This window comes from Solanum tuberosum, unplaced genomic scaffold (genome assembly GCF_000226075.1).
Source record: "Solanum tuberosum cultivar DM 1-3 516 R44 unplaced genomic scaffold, SolTub_3.0 scf00012, whole genome shotgun sequence".
Taxonomy (NCBI): Eukaryota; Viridiplantae; Streptophyta; class Magnoliopsida; order Solanales; family Solanaceae; genus Solanum; species Solanum tuberosum.
The window spans coordinates 1,525,822-1,543,531 of NW_006238937.1; the positions used below are offsets into that span (position 1 = coordinate 1,525,822).

The following is a 17,710-nucleotide window of genomic DNA, read 5'->3' on the forward strand; positions in this document are numbered from 1 at the left end:
AAATGAGTCCAAATCATGGACTCATCAACACCCCCAACTTAAAATTTTACTTGTCCTCAAGTAAAACTCAAATTCAACAGTTCAAAAAGAATGTCTCAAACATTGCTACATAAGACTCAATCATGAATGCACACAAAAATACTCAACTTACTCATGCAAGGATCAATTGTGCACTCAAAGATTCAAGTTGTGAATCACCATTATCAAAGACTCTCAAGTTCACAATACTTGCTTCAAATGCAAGTTCAAGCTCAGCAAAGGTGTTCAATTGCCCTCACACAGAGGATGATTCCATATCCACACACTCAAATGCCCTCACACAAAGGATGATTCCATATTCACACACAATGGTTCAACAATTTAAAGCCCCGGAATCAAATGCAACACTCATACTCACAAAGTTGAACACAATGCATGATTTCACCCATAGGTTTGCCCTTATTTTACAACCAACAATTGTTTCAGCTCACTTAAGATAAAAAAAAAAAGGTCTTTTCAAGACTTGTAACAGAGCTGAGTGCAAAGGTATGGTCATTTAGGATCAATGGATGTAATCCTCATGAAGTGTGGAATGAACAACACTTTATTCCTTCTTCTTTATCATTCTCATTCATGCTCAAAGGTCACCCCATTATTCACTTTCCATGGACTGTTGGACACCCCATTTCTTTTTGCAATTTCACAATTTTATTCCACCACTTTTTCATTCTTTTTTTTCTTTATGGAGGGGTTCCATCTTTGTCAAAACCATGGGTCAAAGGGGACTTCTTTGCACTTCTTGATTTACCTTCTCTTTTCACCACACCCCCAACTTAGGCTTTTGACCTAAGTTGGCTATTCACACAAACCATAAATCATGAGGATTAAGGGTAATGGATCAAGAAAGATCACAATTTCATCAAGTTTTTTCCAAGAGAAGGGTAAGGCTCAAAAGGTGTTCAAGCGAAGTTCACATACTCACAAGGTAGGACACAAAAAAAGGTATAATGTCAAATTGTTTCACACTCTTCAAAGTTGCCTAAGATCATCACAAGAGCTCGCATCACTTAGTCAACCGGACCAATGGGGAAAATTCTAGGTGTCATCACACATGGTTCACGATAAGCTCATCACACAAGGCATTGACACCAATGTCAAACAAGACTCCATACTTTCGCTAGTATGCAATGTTCATAACAAGAGACTCAATTTGATAATTGGCTAGTCACAACGAGATGCAAAAGGTTCACATATTGTATATGCAACTTCATTTGGCCTCATCATAGCTGCAGATTCATTTTTTGTTCGATTATGAGAACTATTCAAGTCATCGGTATTGATCAAGACCGATACTCAAATTTGCAAGAGAGCAACAACATTCAAACAAAAACAAGAGGTGACACAATTTTTTTCCGGAAGGGCCCAAAAATCATTTCAATTAAAAATAAGGAGCCACAAGCTCAATCATCAACAAAAACAGTGACACAATATATACCAAAAAAACCCAAATATATAGACATAACAGTAGTCACAAAAGGTGAGTCTCACCCCACCACAAATAAAAACCATTTGTCCTCAAATGCAAGCAAAATAATATCCACAAGTCAAAAGGTAAGACAGAGAGGGAGGAAAAAAGGAATCTTGTCTAGGCAGTCGCTCTATCTGTCTGGGCATTAGTGCCTGGTGTAGTGCTTAGAACCTAGGCATCAGTGCCTGGAGTCACCTTATAAGTAGTGGGTCCACTATGAGCTACCATGGATGTCTCTGTCAGCGATGTCTGGATCACCAACTGCACAATCATCTCCTTAAGATCTGGCAAATCTCCATATATGCTCTCCTCCCTTATCTTTATCTGCTCCTCGTCAGTCTATGCCTCCGACTCATCAACTGCTGCATCATTCCTATGTACATCTTCGGTGGTAGCCGGAGGAATCTCTGAAGTCTCAGGAGCATCCACATCATCATTAGCCTCTAGTAATAAAGTGAAGTTAGTAGACTTTAGATAGTCTACATCTTTTCTCAAATCTGCTACTTCAGCTTTTAAAGCCGTAACCTCGAAGGTCTCCTCCTGTGTGCTCTCAAGAGCCTCGACTCTCGTGGTGAGAGTTTCAATGGAAGTCTGAGGGGGGGTCAGTGCAGCAATGATGACACTCTCGATCATCCACGGGATGGATCTCTCAAGTCGGGTCACCCTCACATCAGCTGAATGGGCCAGGTATCCCATCTTCAGGATCATCTCCTGGGTAATCTTGGAAGGTTAGGATGAGGTAGAGGCACCCAAGACCTGTGAAGAAGAAGAAATGACAGAAGTACCTGAAGGCTCGGGGGCCGGAGTAGGGAAAGATGCCTCTGTAGGTATCGAATCAATGTCCACCTCTGGGGATGTATCCACTGGAGACACTCTTCTCCTGTCGGCCTCCTCTCGTGTGTACTCAACCTCAATACGCTGGATGTCAGTGGAGCAAGAAGGGGTAACCTCAATATCTCTCGTATCTTCCCGGGGTACTCCAGCACACCTGCACAACTCGGTGATCAGGACCGGGAATGGGAGAGAAGGCTGCCTTTGCTTGGTCCTCATGGCCATCTCTTGCTTAATAATAAGCCCCATGTCAATGCTCTTCCTAGAAATAATCGACCTAAGGCAGGCCGCCTTAGGATGACAGAGAACAAACTCATTTTGGGAAGGCATAATAGAGCTGCTGATGAATCCAAACCAATAATGTTTAGCTACACTCAAGTCCCTCTTCTTAATCGGGACTCCTGCTTCTATGCACCTCGGGGTGATGTCAGAGATGAGGGGTGCCACCAGCCCTTGAGCTCATCCAATGATGTTGTAGTGGTAGTTAAGTTGGGGTAGTCAAAGTCATACCCCCTGTCAAGTACGATATTGATGTACTCGCTATTGCATCCAACTTCCTTACCCCGGACCACAATCGACTTAACCGGTCTGAACTCGCTGGCCTTCTTCCTGCTCTTTGGAACCAAGTCACCATATGCTATATAGAACTCTTAGACCCATGAAGGAATATAGGGGCCCCGGGGCCTGGAGAACTGCTCGAATCAGTGGAAGTGGAGGGTGTCCCTCACTGTGGAGTACTTTCCCTCAAGGCCCTCTGTAGATAATAACTTCTCCTCGAGGATAGTTCGCAGCCCGTCAAATTTTAATCTATTTAGGAGTCAGGGAGGAGGAGCTACTGGTGGCACTGGAGCCACAAGAGGTGCCGGAGTTGACACTGAATTTGCTGGTGTGGATACTAGAGGGACTCTAGCTGAGTCAAGGCGAGATCTAGAATGGATCTCAGCCTGCTGGGACTGTAAGGGTTGATCATCATCAGGCTCAGATAATGCAGCCCAAGAGTCATAGACACTCTCTCCCTGTTATGCTCTGGAACCTCAGATGCAGGTCTCTTGCCTTTGCTCTTTTTAGGAGGATTTGCTCCCCTTTCATTTATCACAATACCCCGCGCTCTTTTGCGGGGTGGCATCTCTAGGTTAGTCCTGACCATATCTACAAAAACATCAGGAAAAGAGTTATAAACAATTCAAAAAAAAAGCACAGAAAAGTAGTTGCAGACAGACTCGCCGAACCAGTCGCCGAATCTCTTTGGCGAGCTAGATCGGGCTCGCCGAAAGGATTGGCTAAAAAATCTCAAAAAAATTTGGCATGTTGGCGATGGGAAGGACTTTCGGCGAATCGCTGATAGAATTCGGCGAGCAAGGATTAGCTCGCCAAAAGTTACAGTGCAATTAAGGGTCAGGGGCGCAGACAAAATGAGATCAAGAAGGACTTTCGGCTAGTCGCCAAGTGCATTTAGTGACCTCAGGCTTCTCATCGAAAGGTACAGAACCAAACTTCACATTTAGCATGAAATTAAAGGTGATATGGGGAACTTCGACGAACCGCCGAGTGGTTCGGCGAGCTCGACCCAGCTCTCCAAACGACTCAATGTGCCTACTTTCAACCCATCTTCTCAAATTCAACCCTGCAACCCCCGAAAACATAATAAAAAACATGCACCCATCAAATTAAACTAATACCTATTACGCCCATGCCCCTGGGATACTCAGACACCTCCCAGTTTCGCTAAATTTGGCCATTTGACGACTTTTGCCCTGAAGAATGATGTCAACCACTCCATTATTGGGCAAAATACGTCATTTGGCACAAATACAGGCTACTTAGACTTCACCATACTAGACCCAACAACATGCAAGCACAACCCCACAAATTTTAAGGCACAAAATCACGGGAATTCAATAATAAAGGCATTACGGGCAAAAATTTTCAAATTAAACTAGGCACACACATATACTATTACGATCAGAGAGGACCAACACACATCACTAAGATAAGATCATTGAAAATGAGTACAAATTTCTAAAAAAAAATTTGGGATTCGGAAAACCAAACTCAGATGCCGATTAAATAAGTTGAAACGCTAAGCGGCAAAGAAATACACTTCGAACACAAATCTGATAATCGAAATGCGATAAAAATGCAATAAATATAGATAATATTGTATGGGTGTGAGTTTGGGAAGATTAAAAGTGAGGAAAAGTGAAAGAGTTTGAAAGTTTAAACCTTTGGCATTTAAAAACCGTCCAGTTCTCTCCCATTCGGCGACATTAGTTTTGCTTGCCGACCCACTTGGTGACACGCCAAGTGGGAACTTACCTCACCGATTTTTACAGGACTTCCAGTTAATGTGAGGGTCTAAGTGGCGAACTAGATTGAGATCGCCAACCTGGTCAATGATTCGCCAAGTTGCTCCTGGGCTCGCCGAGTTTTACAGACTCCTATTTAAAATTGTCTTGAGTCCAATAGCGGTCCAGGTCGGGCTCGCCGACCTCTTTGACGAGTCGCCGACTGGACTATCAGCTCGCCAACCTGTACTTTTCAAACACCTCCACACTTTGACCTACACAATCAACACACCATTATTTCAAACTTAAAAAGAAAGAAAATAAAACTTAGGTTGCCTCCCAAGCAGTGCCTTAGTTAACGTCATGGCACAACACAAGTCCACACTCAAAACTCATTCTTGGGGTTGGCCATAGTATCACTAGGCAACCCCCTTGCTGTCTCGGGTTTAAATGAGATGAGATATGACCCATTTGGGTGTCCAACTGTTTGATCAAAACGGAATGGGAGGTAACAGTCTGGCTAAGGGTCGACACATCTTCTTTCATTTCTTTCAAAATCTTGTTTGACCCCTCAACTTTGTTGAGGATACGAGAAAGCATATCCTCAAACCGAACACCTTCTGAATCCTTTGTATTTTGACGCTCGTGGGGAGGCACATACCTATCCTTCTCCCTATCCTTCCAATTTGGATTTCGATCCCTCCATTCTCAATCACGATCCTTCCAACCTTCATCCCTATTGCAACCTTGGTTACCACTCTGCGTTGAGTTGTTTGAACGATAACCACCACCTTGGTTGGCAACCTTCATCCCTATTCCAACCTTGGTTACCATCCTGCGTCGGGTAGTTTGAACGATAACCACCACCTTGGTTGGCTAGGAAATTCACCTCTTCGTTGTACAAAGCCTCAAAATTGGCCTCATCAAGATAAACAGACTCGACACCCACGACATTGACACTTTGAGCACCAACTCCCATGACATTTTTGGACAAAATGTCAAGTTGTGTCATGATCTTGGCCTTGTTCTGGTCCCTCTCTTGGTCTTTCTCCATCTGCTACTTGGTCAATTTAAATGTGAGAGGGGACACCTGATCTTCGCGGGTGTACCAATACCGATTGATTATAGTCATGCCATTCAAGAGCTGAGTTGCTATGATATAAGGTTGCTGCATCAAACCTCCAGAATTAAGTTGGTCAGCAACACCATTGTTTACCGAGTCAAGGCTCTGGTAAAAATACTGCAATAACACGTTGTTAGGCAAGACACGAGTTGGGCATTGGAGCACCAACTTCTTGAATCGTAGCCAAGTTTCATGAATTGTCTCACCCTCCAGATGCTTGAAGCTCTGAATGCTATCCCGTAGATTCATCATCTTCGAAGGAGGGAAAAGTCACACTTGAAATGCAGTAACCAATTCCTCCCACGAAGTGATTGATTCACGTGGCAATTCAACCAACCACTTACATGCTTCTCCCATCAAAGAGAATGGAAACAATCTCAACCGGACCGACTCTTGGGATATGTTCTTGAAGGAGAACGGTCCGCATACATCCACAAAGTTTCTAATATGCTCATGGGGATCCTCATGAGCCAAACCACCGAACAACCCTTTTAATTGCAAGAGCTGCAACATAGTACTTGTAATGTGGAACACCGCATTCCCTTCGGCTGGGGGCAAACGAATGGCACCAATACCACCCATAAGATGGAGGTCATTAGCTTTAGGCTCGTTGACATCGTTGATGTTACCTATGTCATCTTGATGGCCTACTTGGCTGCCGTTCACACTCATACTTCCTGTTTCAAAATAAAACTAAAATTAAGTAAGTTCAACTATGACTAACAAGAACAAAATTCAACTTAACTAAAGAATCTTAACCAACACCACTCCCCGGCAGCGGCGCCATTTTGATTTCACGTATCAGGACACTTCTTCCAATTCTAAGTGCCAACGATCGTTAGTTAGTAATATAACCCAACTAAGTGAGTTGGGGTCGAATTCCACATGGAGTGGTACGTGCTTAAGATTCAAGAGCCAAGTGCAAATATTTTCAAGTCAATCATAGGTAAGACATTTACGAATAAAAGCATACTTCAAATTAAGGGTGACACAAGTGTCAAATATGGGGGTTTTGATTGTAATTATCAACTACAATAGCAACAAATATCACGAATAGACAAGTAAAGAGATGGGTTCTTGGGTTGTGATTGGATTATAGACTAAGGTAGACAAATAGGTAATTGTAATTGATAGTAAATAGCTGTAAATCAGTGAATAAGCTAGAATTTAGTGGGGATAAACTTTCTCTCGAACAATTTACCCCGAATCAAATTGGTTTCTCTCGAACACCAATAAACAGCAATTAAGAACATCCTTCGCTTTAGTCCATTCACTCTCTCGAGCTGAATGTGTGGAAAAGGGTTTAGGATTCACTCTCTTGAGCTAAACCCATAACAACCCAATACCGACAGACCATCAAATCAGTAATCTTGGTTTTAAAACCTCTCTCTCGAGCAAGCTAAAAACACGAAGTTAGAATTGCATTTGCAACTACAACCCTTTAAATTAAACCACAATTACTGATTCAAATAACTTTTAAACAACATTTAATCTATCAATTAACAATACTCAGCAGTTAAATCAATCCATAATCACATAATCACACCCCAAGAATTGGGGTTTTACCTAGACATCATAAAAAAATAAAAATCGTTACCAAATTGTGTTTCCATCAACAGGGTATGATTAATTTCATCTTTACAAAGGTCAAGGTTGAAGAATCTCAAAGACACACTTCCAATTTCTCAAAAATGGAAATCTTCAAATCTTCAAAGCTAAGGAAAATATTGTCTCCAAACTCAGAGTTCTAAAACTGATTGATAAAATTAGATACTATGAAAACTCATGCTAAACTAAGAATTTAAAAATGTATTTATAGTCGCCAAAAAAATGCTGCAAAGGACCATTCGGTGCAATAAGTCAGGATCGCCGATCCACTCGGCAATCCACCCTTTGGTCAATTCCATCACCTTTTTGCTTTGGCCTTCATCATCTTCAAGTTCTGTAAATTTGGGCGATCTAGCACTACATCACGGAACCGTTTGGCGACTCACTGAATGCTCCTTTCTATTACCGACTTGATTTTCTCCTTCAGGGCTCGGCACACTGGAATTTAGGTGAGATCATGGCCATTCGGCGACTCGCCCAATGGGTTAGGCGATCATCAAGCCTTCTTTTCTTCGTTCTTTCATTTGTCTTGTTTCTTTTTGCTCATTAGTGTCCATGCTTTGTCCTCAATCCAAATACCTGAAATCAAGGATTTACATAAGTTATTGTCATAAAATATGCATTTGAGGACACTAAATCTATTAAAATAAAGCCCTTAATGAGTCCAAATTATGGACTCATCACCCACCTATCCATGATTTCTTAGTGATAATGGGCAAGCACAAGTACCCCTACTTGACATTCATACCAATCCTCACACCCCTAGATAATCTTTTACTTGTAATCCAAATTTTAGTTTAATTGTGTTACTTGATACGAAAACTCTTTTCATAAATTAGATGGAATCACCCACCCACATATTTTAATTGCTACAAATAAATTGGTTTACACTCTTAATTTCCTAATTGAATTTCTTACATTATATCACTCTATATGGATATCAACCCCAACTCTTGTTGGGTAATTTTATTGATAACGATCGCTTATTTTCTTACTTGTTTTGAGGGTAACTTGAGCATTATCAAAGATGGCGCCATTGCTGAGGAGTATAAGAATTCAATTTTTTATATTAGTTTGTGAACTTGTTGAGTTGTAGTAGATTGTTGTTTGGTGTTGTTGTTGTGTCTTAATTGCAGGTGGAACTATAAGCAAAGATGAAAGTGATGATGCTAATCACTTTGGGCTAAATGATAACATGGGAGATATGAGCGATATGCAAGTGAATATCATTCAAAGAATGGGAGATAAGTGTTCCATGTGACGAAACCATGCTCCAACTACTTCATATGAGAGGACTGTTTGGGGGCCTTTATCATGAAGACCCTCACGAACACCTTAGAAATTTAGTGGATGCCTATGAGCCATTCACCTTTAAAAAAAATTCACAAGAATCTATTCGGCTGAGCCTATTTCCATTCTCCTTAACGGGGGAAGCTACTAGAAGGTTAACTAAATTGCCAAATGATTCTATCACTTTGTGAGAGGAACTATCCCAAGAATTACTTGAGAGATTTTTCCCTTCTTCGAAGATGATAATGCTTAGGGACAAGATCCAGTTTTGAAGAGAGTGATATGTGAACCCTTCATGAGACTTGGTTACAATTTTGTAAGTTGCTACTCCAATGTCCAACACAAGGTGTTTTAGTCAATTTGTTGCTGCAATACTTATAGTGTAGCCTTGATTCAGTCAACAAAGGACTAGCTGACCAATTTGTTCAAGGTGGGTTGATGAGAAAATCATTTGAGGTAGCAACAATGCTGCTTGATGATATGACAAAAATCAACCGATCATGGCATACTAGATAGGATCAAGTATCTTCTCTACACTTGAGTATGAGCAAGGAACAAATGGAGAACGATCACGAATGTGATGAGAATATGACTAAGATGATGACCAACTTGACTTTTCTATCAAATTATGTCATAGGAAACGACTTAAATTGGTGAATGTGATTGGTAAAAGCACTGGAGAATGCCTAGATGATTCCAAGTTTGAGGAATTACACATTGAATAAGTGCGATACTTGGGGAGCCAAATGGGGGGTTCTCATCCAAACCACCCTAGACCACGTGGCAACCAAGATTAGAAAAAGGAAAGAGATAATGACCAAAGAGATCGAGGTGCCCATTAGAGAGACCGTGAACTTGAAAAAGATAGATACATTCCACATCATGATCATCCAAAACCAAAAGAGCAAGTTGGAACATAGGTAAACTGAACGAATGATATGTTAACAAGGATCTTCAACATGGTTGAAGGGTCCAATAAGGTGTTGAAGGAGTTGAAAAATTACTTCTCTACCTTAACTCAAATAGTATCTTCTCATTCCATGTCAATCAAACATCTCGACACCCAGATGTGTCAACTCTCTACCCAGCTAAATCCAAGGCAAAAGGAAAGTTTCCCAGTGACACCATCACCAATCCCGAATATGATTGTTGACGAATATGAATTTTTCGTGCAACGACATTAGATAGGCTATTCTTGGGAGGCAGCCCAAGTTTATTTTATTATTTCAATAATATGTGTTGTGAGTGTAGGTTTAAATGAAGTAAAAAAGTTAAAAAAGAATGCAATAGACGAAGCAAGCACCCAGTTGGTGATGCACCAAAATTATTGGACATACATTTTCATATTTGCCTTTTGAGTCAAGAATATTTTGAAAATGGTGCTGCCAACTTTGGTGAACAGGGAACTAATCGGCGATCCGACGAATGAAACTAGGTGAACTACATCGGGTCCGCCGAATTGAATGCCTAATTTGGTTTTTGTTTAGGCCTCATCAGTGAACTTAAGCTCCTTCAATAATTCACCAAGCACGTTTGGCAACGTTATTCATAGTCCGCCGAGTGCGCCTGAAATAAAAAGGCCAAGAGTCTTTTCATGTTTTAAAAAGAAACCTTTCATCTCTTTAAACTATTCGCTTCCCAAACTCCCCATACCTTTATTTGTTTGTGTTTGTGTTCTTGTGTGTGTTTTGAGTGGTTGGAGTGCATAGTTTTGCGTGATTTTTTATCCCAAGACCCTTTCTCCCTTTATGTTATGTGTGCTTCTCTGAGGTTGGTTTTCAAGGATTTCATTAATATTTTTACTTCATCTTGATGTTTATGAAATAGGTCACATGATATATTGATGTTGTGTTGTCTAATTTTCTTAGGTGTTGCTAAATATTATTGATTGGACTGTGCCCATGAACTAGAATAGATGAAATTATGTCTGAAATTGCTAAAATTGAATGTGAAGGTTAATTATTTAAATTGAGTTGTTAGAATTGCTGGGTCTTGCTTTAATTTTGTATGGGTGAAGTTTGATTAGCCTGGTGTTGTCCTGACGACTTTCATTTGCCCAATGATGGATAAGGTGACGTCTTTATTTTGGAAAATCTTTCCTTTGGGCAATACTTTGTCATATTTGGTGGAAGTCTGCGTACCCGTGAGTAGAATAGCATGAGTGTAGCTTGTAAAATTAATTGGGTAATGGGTATTGTAGCATGTTAGTGTCAAATTTATGAAAATTAGGCATTGGGATGATATTACCTCTTTGGTTGACTTGTATTAGCTCACCAAGGTGATTAGGCGAATTGTAGAGTAAGCCCCAATAGCCTTCTGGATTTAAATATATGACTTAGGTATTGTCCCATTCTATGGGCTTGTCTTAGCTCGCAGAAACCAACTCGTTGAATCACCAATTTTGAATAGACATCATATTTCTACCTGCCCTTTTTGGTTTTGCATTGTCACTTTTGGCAGAATTGTCTTAGCCCACCAATACTAACTCGGTGGATCCCTGAGTTGGAGTTGAATTTGCATTTCATGCGAATCTCCCTTCCAGTCAGCAACCTTAGAACATGTTTTGAACTGTGTTTGTTTTCAAACATAGTTTCAATTAACCTTCACCCGATTTGGGTTTTGAATTGTTGTGCCTTACATGAAATGGGTAAAGCAAGAGGCAAAAGATTAGTGACCTCCAACTCTGACCACGAGTCTCCACTTCCACCCCCTCTAAAGATAAGTAGGGGGATCACTATGAAAGAGCCCTCCGAGGCTCCTCAACAACAAACCACTCCACTCTCATCTATGCGCGTGAGTGAGGTCCCAAAGAAGGCAATGACAATGAAGAGGACATACATCCGTTCCAAGGTGCCACATCCCTCTCAGGATCAGTAACATGCCTTTTGTGTTCTCCCTATAATAGCTTTAAGATCTCTTTATAGGCTTAAAGAGGCAGGAGAATGTACTATTCTTGAGGAGAGGTGACTTTCAACTGACGGGGTAATGAGTGACTACCAGATGGTAGATGGTAGAGTGTCATGCTAGTGCCATAAATGACATTTTGGGCACCAAGGGCAACAAGGCGGATCTATACAAGCTCTAGATGAAGCAGGGCTTAGATACCTCTTCATGGATGGCTGACAGAGTGAAGATCAAGTAGGACATGAATCGCCTCCTGGTATTGGTTTTGGTTAATAAGAAACAACCTCATGCCATCTCAGAATGAATAATCCTCAAGCACCTTAAGGCTATACTAGTTGGTAGTATCATTAACTAGATAGAGATCCATGCTAGTTTGATTATCGAAGAGGAGACGTTGATAAGAGCTCGCCAGGAGCAGTCCTTTATCCCATTCCTAGTCTTTATCACACTATTGTGTGAGGATGCGAGAGTGACTTACATAAAGATAACACATGTTTGTATCACCCCCTGCCTTCTCCAATGAAATTTGGAGGATTAAGGCCAACTACTTGAGATATGACGTGGCTCGGAGAAAGATGCCACCAATAAACATTGCTCCAATGGTTTGTCCTTGAGACTGATGCTACTTATCCCGCTCTATCTCTAGAGCTATCAGGTATTCCTCAGCCTTCTTCTGACCCTTCTAGCTTATCCACTCCCTCTACTTCATTTGCACCTACCCCTGCATCCCGAACTCCATTAACCTAGGCCTTGATATATAAGCTGGGAAGACTTGCCCATTCTACGAATGCTAGGGCAGCTAGACTAGAGGCGAAATTACCTAAGATTATTGCTAGGGCAATTAAGGCTGTGATGGGTTGAATTGAGGTTGATGTTGTGATCTACCATGCCACATTGGTTTCATATGGGGAGAGGTTGGACAACGTCACAGATAGAGTTGAGGCTCGATAGAAGAGAGAGAGTAGTCCCACAAATTTGACTGCTTTGAGGGGTGTTGTATCTGCTACTAGGGTTGGTGTGGACCAACTGAGGTCTACTGGTATCTCTATGCTTTGGGGTGAGGTTCCCTTACTCGAGATGCCTGAGTATGTGCCTCCTTCCAAGATAAGAGTTGATGTCCCTAGTAGCATAGCTGAGTAGACAGCCGATGTTGAGGATAATGATACTGAGGAGAGAGATTTGGAAGAGTTCTTGAGAGCTGATTGTAACACCTTGAATTTGGAAAAAAAGAAAAGAAAAGGGATTCTAGGTTGCAAGATGGTTCTACAGGTCCCCATCTATGGATTGTAGAAGGTTCTACATGCCATAAATGACATACGTAGAAGGAGGGAAATAGTTTTTGAAAAATCAAGTTTTTCAACTCTTTCTACGAGTGAACATAACGGTCCATCTATTGATAAATGAGTCGTATATGATTCTCATAGGTAGGTCCCACACTTGGTGAAGTTTTAAGAGTTAAGTTCAGTTCTAAGTTTAGGATGTACAGACCATAGAAGATTTTACGGGCCATAGACCAGCCTTTATCATAAGTTGGGTAGAATTGAGGCTCCAGTCTTTGGTCTACGGTTGACCAGTACGGGCCTTAGAAAGTTCTACGGTCCGTAGGTCACTCCCCTAGACCAGTCCGACAGTTAAATTTTAGGGGCTTTTAGGTCTTTTCTTAAATGTTTTAAATATATACTATGTTGTGTTGGGATCTACCCTAAGCGCTATATAAAGCTTTTAAGTCCTTAAACTACCCACTTTGAACCCATTCTTCTATTTTCCCAAAAACCTAACCTAAGGAGGAGGAAGAAGAAGAAGAAGAAGAAGAAGAAGAAGAAGAAGAAGAAGAAGAAGAAGAAGAAGAAGAAGAAGAAGAAGAAGAAGAAGAAGAAGAAGAAGAAGAAGAAGAAGAAGAAGAAGAAGAAGAAGAAGAAGAAGAAGAAGAAGAAGAAGAAGAAGAAGAAGAAGAAGAAGAAGAAGAAGAAGAAGAAGAAGAAGAAGAAGAAGAAGAAGAAGAAGAAGAAGAAGAAGAAGAAGAAGAAGAAGAAGAAGAAGAAGAAGAAGAAGAAGAAGAAGAAGAAGAAGAAGAAGAAGAAGAAGAAGAAGAAGAAGAAGAAGAAGAAGAAGAAGAAGAAGAAGCAGCAGCAGCTAGGGTTCAATCAAATATCCAATTCACCATTCATTGTGGGATCTTAGTATCAAGGTATGTGGGAATTCACCCATGGAGTCCAGTCCTCCATGGGGTCCCCAAAGTTTCCAGTTTCTTAATTTCAGTTTCAATTGAACATGTTAGGGTACTTCCTAGTTTCATATGAGTTTTATTCATTATGATTGTTGTTGTTGATTCAATCTCATATTGCATGATTTAAGATGAATTACATGATATTTAGTTGAAATTATATTGATCCATGCATTATGATTAGATGAAAGTATAAATTTTGTTGTGAAGGTTTTCTCACATACAAATATGATCATGATTTGTTAAAGGTACAACTTGGGGGGGGGGGGGCCCGATTATTATGAGTTAATTCTGTCATAATATATTTTTTCTAAGGTTATTAACCTTATGATTTCTTTTATGCATTCTAATATACATTCTATATACTGTATATCATGAGTTTGCTGAAATTTTTCTATATTTTCTTTTATCAGGTTTCCTAATAAGGTAATATCTGTTATAGTATTCTGCCAATACTGAAGGTATTCTTGATTTATCATTAATCTGAGTATTGTATTTCTAAATCGCTTAGATTAAATTCTTCTATCTCATCTATTTCGTACCATATTTGATTTGTTAGTTCTTCTTCGTCTAAATCAAATATTTTTTCCCATATTATCTTTCTTAGATCAATGATTTTTATATCTTTTAGTATATACAAGATCAATGTTTCATATTTTAGTATCATTTCATCATGTAAATAAGACATAACAATATTTTTCAAAACAATTCCCTTATATCATAGTTTCAGAATATTATTCATATTAGATTACTATAAACTAGATTATTTTCAACCATGTTTTCCTGTCACTATTAACATCGTAATTTCAAAGGTACTTTCTTCCTAACAGTGCCTCGACTCTATTTACTCCCCTCACAGCTTCTCTTGCCTATGGTTTCAACTTTAGGATGGCATAGTCTAGAAGTTTTTCCTTTTTACCTTATGTTAACAAACTAGAAAACATGCTTCTAATAATTCTAGTATATAATAACTAATATAAATTTATTCTATCATGCTATGATATTCAGGAATTAATAGATTTAGTTATGCATAATCATAAATGATGATACCTGTATGATATCTGGAGTGCTTTGATCCATAGTTTAGCTCAAAAACTTTGATGATTTTATTTATTTTGTATACAAAGAGGCTTGCTTTCCGTCGAGAAAGTCTTGCCTTAGTTTGCCTTCTGGCTCTTCTATTTATACAAACTTTCTCACTATACTATACTATAGTTACTTTATACTAAACTATAGTTACTTTACATCTCTAGTTACTATTTACTTTTATTAAAGTAATGTACACGTTGCTACTACTTTACATAAAGTTTTCCACTAATTTTTCTTTAATAATAAGACAACTAACTTTTCTTTTGCTGCTTTTTATCTTGTCTCTTTATCTTGTCGGCCCTCTTCACTCTAGTTGGACAGCTGGAATTGCATTGTCTTCACCATAGCATTTTGAGCATTGATGGTCTGGATATTTGTGTCCAATAGTTCTGCAATAATTTGCCATTATCTCTGATGAAATGAAATTTCGTCGTATTGCCCTTGTAGTTGGTTGTTGCTCTGGTTTTAATAAACTTAATATCCATTGACGTATTTCTTCCATATCTGCTTCTCGCGTTTCTCTGGAATTTGAGTATATCATAGTTTGTTCTCTGGCATAATAACTCCATACTGAATTTCCACTTAAATAATTATTTGTTAACTCATTTAATATTGTAGCTATTCCAATAACTCTTTTTCTTGCATAGAATCCTGGTATTTCAACCTTCTGTATCTCGCCTTGTCCTTCTATTTTTTCTGGTATTATCATTTCTCTTGTCAATCCAATTTTTATAACTTGTATGATAGGTTTGATTTCGTCATATAATATTTCTACTGGTGCTGAATAGAATTTTATGTAAAAAAGTGTTCCTTTAGTTATCCTCTTGTAATGCATAAATGCTTTGTGTAGTTCTGGAATTGTCGATATCTCGTCTCCTGTTATGGTATATACCGTACTTAGTAGTCCATAGTGATAACAAGTTTCTACTAGATTTGTACTGGTTCCTGGTTGTGCAATCAATTTGTTATATCCTTGTAGATTTTGGGTAGTATAATCTTCATTGGGGTTTTTGGCATTTTTGGATCTTGGGTTTTGGTTTAGAAAGGTCTGTATTTTATGGATATTTTTTTTATGTAAGCTCTAGTTATATGGTTGTAAGTCTTTTTGTTTTTCCCTAAACTTTCTTTATAAGTATTTAACTGAGGTGGTATAAAAACGGGGTCTTTTTGGGTTTTTGGTATAAATGGTTTTTCGAATATTTTATTCATGTTTGTATTAACATATCTGTTTTTTTTTTCTATTGCAGATGTGCTTCCTGTTGCTGTAGCTGCATGTAACATATCGTTAGTATGGGTTTTTAGGTGTTTCCCAACGTCACCTTGTAGCTCTAGTGTTTTTAAGTCTTCTGATCGACTTAGCTCCGCAGGTTTATAGTCATGCTGCTGATTTTTCATTTGTTGTAGCTCTTTGTCTATGTTTTCTACTTTTGTGCAAAGTAGTGTCATAGCTTTGAGTATTTCTTCTATTGTATTTTCATTCTTGGTTTGTGTAGCTTTGTCTTGAGATGTAATCTGCAATAACATTTTTGTTAGTACTTATTACTTCAATTGTAAATGTAAAATTCTGTATATTTAATACTAGTCTTCGTATTTCTTTGGTTGTTACCGAATCTTGTACCTTCCTTGTTATCCACCATTTTACCTGTGCGTTATCTGTTCTCACAATAAATTTGTTATATACGATGTATGGTTCAAAAGACTAATAAACATTATATATTCAATATTAATTCTTTCCTTATTTTATTTTCCCTATTTTATTTCGGGATTTGTAAATGTTCCTGAATAATATCTATAATGATGTTCTATTTTTTCTTTATTATATCTGTATTTTAATACTCCTCCATAGCTTATCTCACTAGCATCTGATTCTACTATGTATATGAATTCTTTATTTTCATCAGGAAAACATAATTTAGGTAAATTTTTGCATAATAATTTTATTTTTCGTATTTGGTCTTGATTTTTTTTATCAAAGTAGTATTCTACATGTTTCTTTAGTTTCTTGTGTAAAGGCTTTAGGTTTTTTGCTAAATTAGGTATATATTCTCTTACTTGATTTACTAATCCTAAAAATGATTGTAATATCTGTAATCATTTAAAATTTATTAAATATAAATTTATAAAATGATTTGAATTATAAATATATTAGTCCAAATAAATGTCATGGACTAATACAATTGGGCTAATTATTTAAGTCCAATAAATATCAATTTAATCGATTTGGGCTACAATAGATGAGCCCAATTTGTTAACCCCAAATTCATCTTATCCTAGAGGCCCATTTTGGTGCCACGTAGGCAAATGACGTGTCATGCCAAGTCAAGCAAGAAGCCAATAGGATCATGACATGTGTCAAAGATGACAAGTCCGCTCCATAAAGCCCATATGCCATGTCACTTAAATCTGATTGGTCGAAGGGAATCCTGTTCCAATCGCAACTCCTCTATTCTAAAACTATAAATAGGGGTCCTCATAATTCAGAATAGAAGACAGAAAATTCTAAACAAGAAGCTAGAGAAAATCCGTGGTACAAACGCCATAAAATTCTCTATAAAGCTACAAGTTTAAGAATTCAAGCATTCAAGTTCAAGAACGATCAAGATCAAGACCATCAGATTCAAGAACAAGCTCGAAGCCCTTGAATTCAAGAAAAAGTCAAGATCAAGATAAAGTTCAAAGTTCAAATTCATCAAAGATTCAAGATCAAGCTTTAAAGCCCTTGAATCATATTTGAAAAGGCGAATTCAGAGGAATCATAGAGATTGTAACACTCGCACTTTGAAATAATAAATACGATTGTTGCTATAATTTTCCGTTCTTGATTATTGTTTTCTCGACGCGAATTTTAT

General features: G+C 38.6%; 1 protein-coding gene across 1 annotated transcript in view; it reads left to right on the forward strand.

The window, feature by feature from the left end:
* The first annotated feature begins 8,381 nt into the window (after nt 1-8,381).
* LOC107062598 (uncharacterized) overlaps nt 8,382-17,710 on the forward strand; it is an 18,802-nt gene continuing 9,473 nt past the window's right edge. The window contains exons 1-2 of the mRNA XM_015313414.1: nt 8,382-8,400; nt 8,491-8,573. Of these exons, the coding sequence (XP_015168900.1) occupies nt 8,382-8,400; nt 8,491-8,573 (102 nt within the window). The remainder of the gene's footprint in view (nt 8,401-8,490; nt 8,574-17,710) is intronic.